Consider the following 12,509-nt stretch of genomic DNA (forward strand, 5'->3'; position numbering starts at 1 on the left):
TACTTTCACTAATACAAAATAGATATTTTATCAATAAGATATGAAAGTATAGTACTCTCCTCTTCCAAACTATTCGTCAAGAAGTTAAATTAAGGAAGTAGCATGGCAATAAATAGATTCCTAGAAGCAGTGTGAAGTTTAATGAGAAGACACACAAAAAACATTTATAATCAGTTTTGACAGCAAAGAAAAATAGATTTAAATATTTATAAAGCAATTTATAATTAAAATCCATCTTCATATTCTACTTTAATTTTTGGCAATTATAACTTCACACTCTACATTATAAAGCAGCGAGTGAGTGCTTTTTTTATCACATGTGAATGCATTATTCCATAAATTTTACCAATGGAAAATGATTTTTGAAAATAGGCAATCATCATCTCAGGGATTATTTTATTTTAAAAATTTCTTGGGGAACAAAACTTGGCTTAGTGTCAGTTACTCTTCATTTCATGGTTTCATTCCAGCGTCTCATTTGGGGACGTTAAATGCTCAGTCTCAGTTTTAACCCATAGGAGCAACCATTAATAAAGTCTTTCTTCCTTTTAAAACTCACAGCTAAATGCATCTGAGCATACACAGAGCAGCTAGTTACACTGATTCCCTTTGCCCCTCTGACTGAAGCATGTCTAGGTGAATTGGATTCACTAAGGATATGTTGGCTGCCTACGATTTTGCAAACTGAGTGGCTTAAGCAACATACTCAAGTTAATACATTGAGCAAAATCCCATTTCTTTCTTTCATATTTCACAGTGACAAGGCTTGTGAGAGGCATTGTGCATACATGAGATCTAAACTTCTCTCCATGCCTCACAGGGGCACAATCACTGTTTCATTTTTATAGGTGGTGGGTTGAGAGGAAAATACCTACTTGCCTAAGAATCAACTAAGATGTAAAATGAAGATTTTCTGGTTCCACTGTCTTATCTCACTACTGTGCCTAATGGAACATGGATGAAATTCAATTCCACAGAAAAACATTAAGTTTTTATTAAAACCCAAATCCAGTCCATACTATGCGAAAAGAAGATATCTTGGAAAGGATCTGTCTTTGGCAACTATGACATTCAACAGTTTCACCTCCTTTGTTTTCCTCTCATGGACTTTTCCCCTTTTACACCAATGCAAATGAATTAGCTCTCATCAAAGTAATGGATCCACGTTCTACTTTCTCTCGTCATATCCACTCTATTGACATGACTCCACACCTGATTTTACTGCTGGAAATTCAATTCTCGTGCAGACTCTGTAACACCATTCTTCAGTTCCTCTTTCTATTTAAAATGCTCTCTACTTCCAACTCTGATGATTCATGTATTCTGTTGGGTAGCTTTCTTTGGAAGACTTACCAACACGAGTCTCTTTCAGGCAATTGGCCAGGTAGCTGTCTTCCAAACGGCTTAGGAGAGATGAGTGGTGCTTCCAGTATTTTATCAGCTTGTTGAAGCATTTCAGTTGGAATTCCATCAATTCCTGGAGGCTTGTCTTTCGATACGGAGTTCAATGCAGCTTGCACTTCTTCCAGCAGCCCATTGGTTGGTTCCTGATCATATGCTACCCTTTGCAATGGGTGAATGCCAACGAGTCATCTTTGGTACAGCGGTTCTTTCCATCCTCTTTCGATGCTGCCTGCATCATTCAATGTTTTGCCTATGCGGTCCTTCAATATTGCGACGCAAAGCTTGCTGTTCTTCTGGAATCCTTGCAGTCTAGGAAATCCTGAATCTGCTCTTCCTATTTGGTTTTCAACAAACAGGTGTTTTGCACATTTCATTATGCTATTTGATTTTGTCTTCTTGAGCTCGCCTGGGAAATTTTCTGTTCCGTTCTTTTACGTCATCACTTCTTCCATTTGCCTCATCTTCTCTATGATTAAGAAAACGTTTCAGAGCCCCTTGTGACATACATTCTGATCTTTTTTTCTTGTCTTTTGTGTGACCTCTTGCTTTCTTCGTGTACATATTCTTTTTATAAAAGTTCAAATGAGTCTGTCTATTTTATAAATCATTTTATTGGGGGCTCGCACAACCCATCCATCCATCCATTGTGTTGAACACATTTGTACATTTGTTGCCATTATTGTTCTCAAAACATTTTCTTTCTACTTGAGCCCTTGGCTTGGCATCAGCTTCTCATTTTTCCCCTCCCTCTCCGTTCCCCACTCCCTCATGAACCTGTGATGATTTATAAATTATTATTATTTTGTCATATCTTAAAACTGTCTAATGTCTCTCTTCACCCACTTTTCTGTTGTCCACCCCCCAGAGAGGAGGTTATATGTAGATCCTTGTAATCAGTTTCCCCTTTCTACCCCAACTTCCTTCCACCCACCCAGTATCGCCACTCTCACCACTGGTCTTGAAGGGATCATCCGTCTTGAATTCCCTGTGTTTCCAGTTCCTACATGTACCAATCTACAACTTCTGATCTAGCCAGATTTGCAAGGTAGAATTGGAGTAATGATAGTTGGGGTGGAGGAGGAAGTATTTAAGAACTAGAGGAAAGTTGTATGTTTCATCATTGCTACACTGCACCCTGACTGGCTCGTCTTCTCCCCAGGACCCTTCTGTAAGGGGATGTCCAGTTGCCTACAGGTGGGCTTTGGGTCCCCAATCTGCACTCCCCTCATTCACAATGATATGATTTTTTGTTCTCTGATGCCTGATACCTGATCTCTTCAACACCTCATGACCACAGAGGCTGGTATGCTTCTTCCATGTGGGTTTTGGTGCTTCTGAGCTAGATGGCCACTTGTTTGCCTTCAAATCTTTAAGACCCCAGACGCTGTATCTTTTCATGGTGGGCACCATCAGCTTTCTCTACCACATTTGCTTATGCACCCATTTGTCTTCAGTGATTTATATCGGGAAGGTGAGCACACAGTGATATGACTTTTTGTTCTTTGATGCCTGATACCTGAGAGTTTTGCTGACATGTTTTTGGTTAGGTCCCATCAAGTCAGTTCCAACCCAGAAGAATGACCTTATCCACAGCAGAATGAAACACTGCTGTTCTTGTACTTGAGCCCATAGTTCTGCCACTGTGACACTCCATCTCCTTGAGGACCTTCCTTTATTTCCTTGCTGCCCCTCTACTTTATCAAGCATGATGTCATTCTCCAAGGGCTGGTCTCTCCTGACAACATGTCCACAACATGTAAGACCAACTCTTGACATCCTTTTCTCTAAGGAGCTCTCTGACTCCAATCTCTCTACTCCAAGGCAGATTTGTTTGTCCTTTGGCAGTCCGTGCTACTTTAAACACTCTTCATCAGCATCACAATTCAAATGCATTAATTCTTCTTTGGTCTCCCTTATTCAAAGACATACAATTCAGATATCCTACATTTCAATAGTTCAATCAAATTCATAATTGTGTGCAATCAATAACATAATCAATTCCAGGACATTTCTTCTTCCTTGTATTCATTGTTGTTAGCTCCTCATTTCCTGCCAGTCTTCCCTGCCAAGTTGATTTGAATCTTTTAATCCAGCTGGTGTCTCTATAACTTTACCTAATCTGGGCTTCATGTATAGAAAAGGATACACAATCACAATAGAATACAGATGAACAGCCCAGCAGTAATGTCAGATTGAAAAAGAGAAAACCTTCCATTGAAAAAAACAGAAAATGTTAAAAACGGGAGCAATTTTACATTGGATCAAGAGGAAGATCAAGATAAGATGTCACATTTTGATCCAACCACAGCTGCAGTAAACCCTCCTACAATGAACTCTATCTGAGAACAAGGCCCTTCCCACCTCTGCCATGCAGATGTTCTTGATGTCATGCCACAGCTCAGCAGGTTTTCTGTCATTAGTGTTCACTGCATCAAATCTATTCTGAGATGTTTTCAAAATTCAGGAAGTAGGTATTTAAGGTCATAGTTTGGCTCTCATAGACATACTTAATTTTCTTCAGCTTCAAACTGAGTTTACATATGAGCAATTGATGGTTCCACAGTTAGCTCCTGGTCCTGTTTCAGCTGCTAATATTTTGCTTCTCCATCATCTCTTCCCACAGATGCAGTGATTGATTTCTGTGTGTTATATCTGGAGAAGTCCATGTGGAGAGTTACCTTTTATGTTGTTGAAACTAGGTGTTTGTTATGAAGAAGCCTTGGGTCTTGCAAAATTCTGTCATGTGATCTTAAACTTCATTCCTATCGCCAAGGCCATATTTTCCAACTACCGACCCTTCTTTCTTTCAAACTTTTGTATTCCAATTGCTAATAATTATGAATGCAACTTGATTGCATGTTTGATCAAAGCCAGACTTAAAACGTCTCTATAATTCTTTGGTTTCTGTATCACTAGCTTTAGTGATTGGTGCATAAATCTGATTAAAGGTTGTATTGATTGAAGTTCCTTCTATTTAGATAAATACTATCCTATTAGAGACAGCTTTGTACTTCAAGATAGATCCTGAAATGTCCTTTAGGATGATGACCGCAGTGACCTTCCTCTTGACTCTGTCATTCCGGGCATAGTAAACCATACGATTGTCTGATTCAACATGGCAAAGTACCAGTCCACTCCATCTCACTACTGCCTAGAATATTGATCTTTTTGTGTTCAATTTCATTTTTGATGACTTCCAATTTTCCTAGATTTTTCTTTCATTCATTCCAAGTTCTGATTATCAGTAGATGTTTGCAACTGTTTCTTTTCATTTTGAGTCATGACCTATCAGAAAATGAAGGTTCCAAAGCCTTAACTCCTTCCAGGTCATTATGGTTGATTCTACTTTGAAAAGGTAGATCTTCATCAGTCATATTTTGAGCTCCTTCTGAGCCCTGGTGGCATAATGGCAATGCTTTTGGCTGCAATCATCATGGTCAGCAGTTCAAAACCACTAGCAGCTCCATGGGAGACAGACTGGGCATTATACTCATGTAAAAATTTACAGTATTGGAAACCCATAGGGGGTTGCTATGAGTCAGCATTGACTCACTGACAGTGAGTTTTGTTTTGTTTTTCTGACCGAGGGGCTCATTCTGGGCAAATCTCTCACAATATTCTACTGCTCTTCATTAGCTTTTCGGTGACTAATTTTTCCAAGGTGGACAGCCGATTCTTTTTTTATACAATGAATACAGCAGTACATTAACAGAATCCTGCCAGATATTCAGGTCAGATTCAGACTAGGATGTGGAACAAAGGATATCATTGTTGACATCTGATGGATCATGGCTCAAAGCAGACAGTACGAGAAAGACACTTACTTGTGTTTTACTGGCTATACAAAGGCATTCAACTGTGTGGACCATAACAAACTATGGGTAGCTTGGAGAAGAAGGGGAACTTCAGAACACTTCATTGTGCTCTTGTGGAACTTGTACGTGGATCAAGAGGCAATTGTGACAACAGGACAAGGGAATGCAGCGTGGCTTAACACCAAGAAAGGTGTGCGTCAGGGCTGTATCTTCTCACCATACTTGTTCAGTGCTGAGCAAATAATCAGAGAAGCTGGATTACATGAAGAGTGAGGTTTCAGGATTGTAGAAAGGCACCTATTAAGATGATACAACTTGCTTGCTGGAAGTGAGGAGGACTTGAAGCACTCGCTGATTAAGGTCAAAGATTTCAGCCTTCAGTATGGATTACAATCCAATGCAAAGAAGACCAAAATCCCCACAACGGGACTAATAGGTGACATCGTGATAAATGGAGGAAAGCTAGAAGTTGTCAAGGACTTCATCTTGCATGTGCTCACGGAGACAGCAGTCAAGAGATCAAATGATGCATTATGTTGGGTCCACCTACTGCACCAAACTTTCTTAGAGTGTTGACAAGCAAGGGTGTTGCTTTGAGGACTACGGTGTGCCTGACCCAAGCCATGGTCTCTTTAATCACCTCATATGCAGGTGGAAGTTGGAAGACTAAGAAAGACTGAAGAAGAATCCATGCATTTGAATTATGGTGCTGGTGAAGAATATTGAAAATACCATCGTGTTTTGGACCAGATTGACTAGAGAAACACATCCAGTGACACTCATATAGGTGTAAGAAATAACTTTATATCAAGAAGTAATACGTTGAGAAAACATCCCAGTCCAGTCCAACTCAAGTCCATGAGTCCAATTCTAGCCCATCATTTTCTCTTCAGACATATGCAATGATGCAGAATACAGAAATATCATAGGCTGGTGGGTGCAAAGTCATGTGGATCTAGTGGTGATGGAAGCATGACTGGGCTGTGGCAACCAGCAGGTCAACCAGCAGGAAGGCGAAGGCAGAGAGAAAAGGGAAGTTTCCCAGGGCCCCTACTTAAGAGAAAGCCACACCCACTAAGAGGCACCACCAGGCTGTGACCTGATTGACAGATTGCCTACCACCCCTACATTTTTATCTTCAAATTGACATGAAGTTGTGTGACTACCAGACATGGACTGCTAAAAGAACCAACAGATGTGTCATGGAAGAAGTACAGTCAGAATTCTTCTTAGAAGCAAGGATGTTGAGACTTCGTCTCACGTGGACATGTTATCAGGAGAGAGCAGTGCCTGGCAAAGGACGTCACGCTTGTTACCAATAGAGGAACAGCTAAAAGGAAGAATATGAACCGGCGCTGTAACTGCACAGTCGACAATATGAACCGGCACTGTAGTGGCAAAAATGGATTCAAGCCTAAGAACAATCGCGAGGATGGCGGAGGACCAGGTGGTGTGTCCTTCTGTTGTACAGAGCATCTCTATGAGTTGGAACTGACTTGACAACACCTAACTAGTTAATGGTACCTTATTGTTTACTATAGGAAAAAATGTTCAAAATGTGAACAATTAATAAATTAAATTAAAATTAACTTAATTATAAGTAGACTTATAATACTAATTTTGTTAAGGTACCCATATCGTAAAAAGATTTATATGATATGTAGTACAGATTTTATATGAAAACCATTCATTTTTCTTTTTTATTATTAGATTTATTAGCACAGTGACAAATATTCATAATAGCAAATTTTATAAAATTCTAGTGATACAACCAAATCTTTAAACATATATATTTTAAAACATTTTCAGGTTTTCATTTGAACAAAATGAGTAATTTCAGCATTTGCACAGAAATTTTCCTCTTATTAGCTTGTTCTATAACGCTTGTACTAAAACACATTTAAATGATGTCTAAATTACATGTTAAAAACATGTCATTGATTTAATGAGAAGCAACATTGGTAAAGCTATGGATTCAAAGTCCACTCAAGATTTACTTTGAAAAAAAGAGATTTACTTTGAAATGAATGAAAAATAGTCACTTTCAAATTTGGCAAATGATGGCATCTAAATTTTGAGCTTAAAGTCATAAAACAATAATTGACGTTATGAAGTATCCCAATTATCCACATCTTATTGCTGTTATTCGATGCCTCTGAGTGGGTTTTGACTCATAACAACGTGATGTAAAATAGACAAAACATGGCCAGGTCCTTTGCCAGCCCCACGGTCACTGCCGTGTTTGAGCTCATTGCAAGTAAGTTTGTCACCCCATCCTGTATGTTTAGGGTCACCTTCCTTTTCATTGGACTTCTACTAAGCACTGCATCTTTCTCCAGGGACTTGTCCCTCCTAGTAACATGTCCAAAATTCATGGGACCAAGTCCTGTCACCCTTACTTCTAAAGAGCACCGTGGCTGTATTTCTTTTGAGACAGATTTGCTTTTTCTCCTGGTGGTTCCCAGTGTCTTCAATATCCATTGCCAACATTATAGTTCAAAAGCATGATTTCTTCTTCTTCAGTGCTCCTTATTAATGATCCAGGTTTCTCATGTAAATGAAGTTACTGAACATAACATCACTTCACTCAGGTGTACCTTAGTCCTCAAAATGACATGGTGGCCTTTTCACATCTAAAAGAGGTCTTTTGTAGCAGGAAGTGCTCAACACAACATGTCATCTGATTTCTTGACCGTTGCTTCCATGGGTGTCAAAAGCCTTTACATCGTCAATGAAACACAAGTAACCATCTTTGCGGTATTCTCTGCCGTCAGCCAAGATGCATCTGCTGTCAGCAATAATAGCCTCACCGCGCATGCTCTTCTGAATCTGCCTTGCACTCCTGGATTTTCTCTGCTGATGTACAACACTCTGTAGTTATCCTCTGCAAAACTGTACTTGCATGTGCTCTTGATGGAATTTTTGTTAACTTCTATAATTATTCATGTGAAAGAGGAGCACTATTTAAAATCAATAAATAATATTTTATATGATTATGTTACTGGGCACCCTTTTATAGAAAAATAATATGGCTTCTATGTTCTAATTACAATGGAATCATTTTCTTTTTTAATTTACTAGCACTGGCTCACTGAACTGGAAATTTTAGCAATGGTCTTTGCTGCTGCCATTCATGATTATGAGCATACAGGGACCACAAACAACTTTCATATTCAGACAAGGTAAGTCAAATAAAATATTAACACCTCTCCTAAGTTAAAATCCGAAAAGGCTTCTTTATATTATTTATTTAAAATATAACCTTTGCATTATGAATTGGGTGAAGTTTTACAAAGTAGGAGAACTTGCCAATCAAGAGTTCACATACAATCAGCTTCATATTAATCGCTGCAGTCCGTTTTGGTCAACATTCTTTGTCCTCCCGTGTCCTCTCTTTCAATTGCTCCTTCTTTCCTCGCCCTTCTGAGCAGTTTCCTTCAATAACGTCGCCCTTCTGATCTCAAATGATCGATTATTCTAAGGTGTCTGTACCTCCCCCGTGCTGGTGTTCCTCTTAGAGATCTGTCTATTGGTCGGAGTGATTCTTTACAGACCTGAGGGTGACTGAGGGCAAGTGTTTTGGGGTCCCAGCAGTTTCTATTCCACTACACCTGCTATGATTCTTGAGTATGGATTTTGTTCCATATTTTTTCTCCTACTCTATCCAAGAACTCATATGATCCAGAGCAGTGCAGACTGATCGCCAGGCACCATCTAGTTCTTCTAATCTCAAGGTCATGGAGACGGATGTTTCTATGACCCATTTGTCTGTTTGACTATTTGTTCCTATGGTCTTCAGTGAGCATCACTCCTCTTTCCTCAATGCTGAGAACAGAACAATCACTGCAACTTAGAGGATCACTCACATGCTTCTCAGTCCCCAGTCGCTGCTCACCAAAGATGGGTGTAGAACACTGTCTCCCTGCTGTGCCAGTTGACCTTGGTGTTCCGTCAGATGATGGCTCTGCACTGATTCAGACTCATTCTCTCAAGGAGTTTACTAATGTCTAAGAAGTTTTCTTAATTTGGTCCCTTAAATGCTGCACTACATTCATGGCTGTTTTTATAGCAATAATAAAAATCATATTCAAATATCCTGTCAAACCTATATATATTTGTGAATATAGTCCCTGTCTTCCTCCTGCACCAGCAGTTCTCAGCCTGTTGGTCACGACCGCTTTCGGGGTGGAATGACCCTTTCACCAGGGTCACCTAAGACCATCAGAAAACACATATTTCCTGGTCTTAGGAACCAAGAGAGCGCTCCTCTATCTGTCCCCAGGCGGTCCGCCCACATGCAGATACGCCCACATACAAGTACCCTGCATGAAGACTGTTAGCCCTGCTACACCATGCTTCAAGACAACATTTCATTTATTTGTCATTAGAAATAAATATTTCACAATATAGTATTATATATTTTTGATTAATCACTATGCTTTAATGATGTTCAATTTGTAACAATAAAAATACATCCAGCATATTAGATATTTACATTATGATTCATAATAGTAGCAAAGTTCCAGTTATGAAGTAGCAATGAAAATAATTTTATGATTGGGGGTCACCACTACCTGAGGAACTGTGTTCAAGGGTCACGGCAATAGGAAGGTTGAGAGCCACTGTCCTGCACCCATTCAGCCTGCATGTGCATCCTTGCATCTACCTGTGGCATACCATTATTGAAGGATTTTGCATTGTGTTAGGCTGAGTGTTGTAGAGAAACCAAACCAGTCATACTCATATGTATAATAAAGACCTTTATATAAAGAAAGAATTTCATATCAAGAAAGCAGCCCGGACCATTCTAATTCAAGCCCATGGGTCAGATGCTAGCTAGGGGCCCTCGGATTTACACAGCTTCCAATCGAGGAGACAGGAAAGTGAAGTGAGAGGCTGGGAGATCACAGGCTAGTGGGTTCAGAGGCACCAGGGCCCAACGTCTGCAGGGACATGGCAGGGCACCACAGCTCCAGGCGTGACAGCCCACATGGGCCACTGGCCTCAGCCACGAGGCACGGGACCTAGTGAAGTGGAAAGTTGAAGGGCAAGAGAGGGTTTAGTTGTTCTGAGTGTCTCTCTTATAAGAAGGCCACCACCAAGGGGCCATCTTTAGACTGTGACCTGATGAAGAATCAGTACTCCACCTCTACCTCCACCCAGGTACAACAAGTTGACATAAAATCTAACCATCACATGCATGTAACAATATTACTGCTTTTGTCTTTAGCGCTTTCTGAAATGAAGATTTTTTTAATACGAATAGGTTTACCCCTTAAACTTTAAATACATAAATTTATCAAGAGTTATTTATGAAAAATCTTGTGTGTCGTTTGCAATACATTTAGTAGTTTAAGGAAACATTTTTAATATAAGTTTCCACTGGCCAGCACTTGCACTCTTAATGATGACACAACAAATTATTCACTGAAGTCAATGCTGTAACTTGTTTAAGATACTGATGTCAGTGTCATTTTATATTAGAAAATAATAAACTGTACTAAAATGACTACAGTATGTTCAGAGTGTTCCTTAGGGGAAAGGATCGTAAAACGTTGTCTTTTGTACTTTGGACATGTTCTCAGGAGAGACCCGTCCCTAGGGAAGGACAGCGTGTTTGGTAAAGTAGAGGGGCAGCGAAAAGGGAAGCTGTTTAAGGAGATGGCTGGACACAGTGGCTGCAGCAAAGGGCTCCAGCCCAGGAGCAATAGTGAGGATGGGGCAGGACGAGCAGTGTGTATTCATTCGGTGTGCTCAGGGTTGTGGTGGGCGGCCTGGATGGCCCCGAACAACGGCAGCCCCTAAACATCATATCCATATACATTAAACCAACATAAATAACAATGACTGAGCGTATAAATAAAACGTATAGATCAAAGGAATTCCACATCCTTGTTGGCACAAACAGAATAGTTGAAAAAATCTTGATGGTTTAATGATGTCAGAGAGGATGACAATCAAAATATCAGGTTAGAAGGTGCTATAAGTCCTTTGTAGGTGATCTGAGAGCTTTGTGATGGGAGCAGAATTCAACTGTGACCTCATGGGAAGTTCACTCGCTCTACACAGGACACTGGGGTTCTGCAAACCTTTCATTCAGGTCTGAAAATGAACCCACCAACGTAGCGTCAGTTTTGGTCAGATAATAGAACTGTAAAGATGGCAGAATCAAGAAAGAGGAAGTTCCCAGAATCCTCATGACAAGGCCACACCTATAAGATGGCATCATCAGGCTGTGAGCTGATTGACAGATCAGACTCCACCCCTAGACATATTGATCAGGTTGACATGAAATTATGTAACTACCCTACCTAGAATTAACTGTCAGAGATGACTGTGCTTGTATTTACATGGAGACGTGGGTTTAGGTAGAGGAATCAGAAGTGGTGGGCCTCACTGTCTGCTGTCACCCTCTTGTTGACAAGTCCCATGGAGCAGTGCTGAGGAGCCACACTCTGAGCTAGAGGAGCCACATGGAGACCCAGGGCAGCACTGAGATGCTTCCATTGGCATTGAATCCACATAACTTTCCACCTACCGGCCTGTGATCTCCCTGTATTTGACATCGTTGCATGTGGCTGCGTGAGGCTGCAGAGGAATTTATGGACTAGCATTGGACATATGGGCTAATACTAGGGTTTGTGAACTTAATCTGGACTGGGCTGGGATGTTTTCTCAATAAACAATTGCTATTTGTTATAAACCCTTCTCTTACACATGAAAAAAATAGATCTGTCAAGAGAACAGTAACCCTCAGGAGGTATGGACACCTTAGAAAAATCCACCGTTTGACCTCAGAAGGGGAGAATTTGCTCAGGGATTATGTGCTGAGGCTTAGGAAAACAAGGGGAACAGAAAGAGGAGACAGAGAGAGTGGGGCAAGGGATGGTACGCTGAGGGGAATGCGTGGATTGAGGTAAAGCAACCTACGGAGAAGTTTTGAGTAGAAAGCTCACCTGCTCTCTGAGCCTTCACCCAAGTTATAACAAAAATAGTTTAAATATCAAAAGCAAAATATATTTTATTAATTTTAATAAACTCTACCACGGTCAACTTTAATGGGTTAACTACCTGAACATATAATTTATATGAGCAAAAGTTATATAATGACCACAAAGATAACCATATAATTTTCTTCCTTTTTCTTTGTTTTCTTTAGCTCTCTCTTGCCTCTATTTTTTTAATCCAGGAAAAATAAATTCTTATGCCACTGATAATAAGTATACCGCACTTTGTCATTTGGATTTAGAGTGTGCTCCCGAAACTGAAGCTCATTTCAAGTGTGATGCA

The 12,509-nt window shown here is 40.1% G+C and overlaps 1 protein-coding gene across 1 annotated transcript in view; it reads left to right on the plus strand.

Moving 5' to 3' along the window:
* The window catches only part of PDE1A (phosphodiesterase 1A), a 289,743-nt gene that overhangs the window by 218,340 nt on the left and 58,894 nt on the right, over positions 1-12,509 (plus strand). Inside the window, exon 7 of the mRNA XM_075529458.1 lies at positions 8,301-8,401. Coding sequence (XP_075385573.1) covers positions 8,301-8,401 — 101 coding nt within the window. The remainder of the gene's footprint in view (positions 1-8,300; positions 8,402-12,509) is intronic.

The sequence above is a fragment of the Tenrec ecaudatus genome, chromosome 13, assembly GCF_050624435.1.
Source record: "Tenrec ecaudatus isolate mTenEca1 chromosome 13, mTenEca1.hap1, whole genome shotgun sequence".
Lineage (NCBI taxonomy): Eukaryota > Metazoa > Chordata > Mammalia > Afrosoricida > Tenrecidae > Tenrec > Tenrec ecaudatus.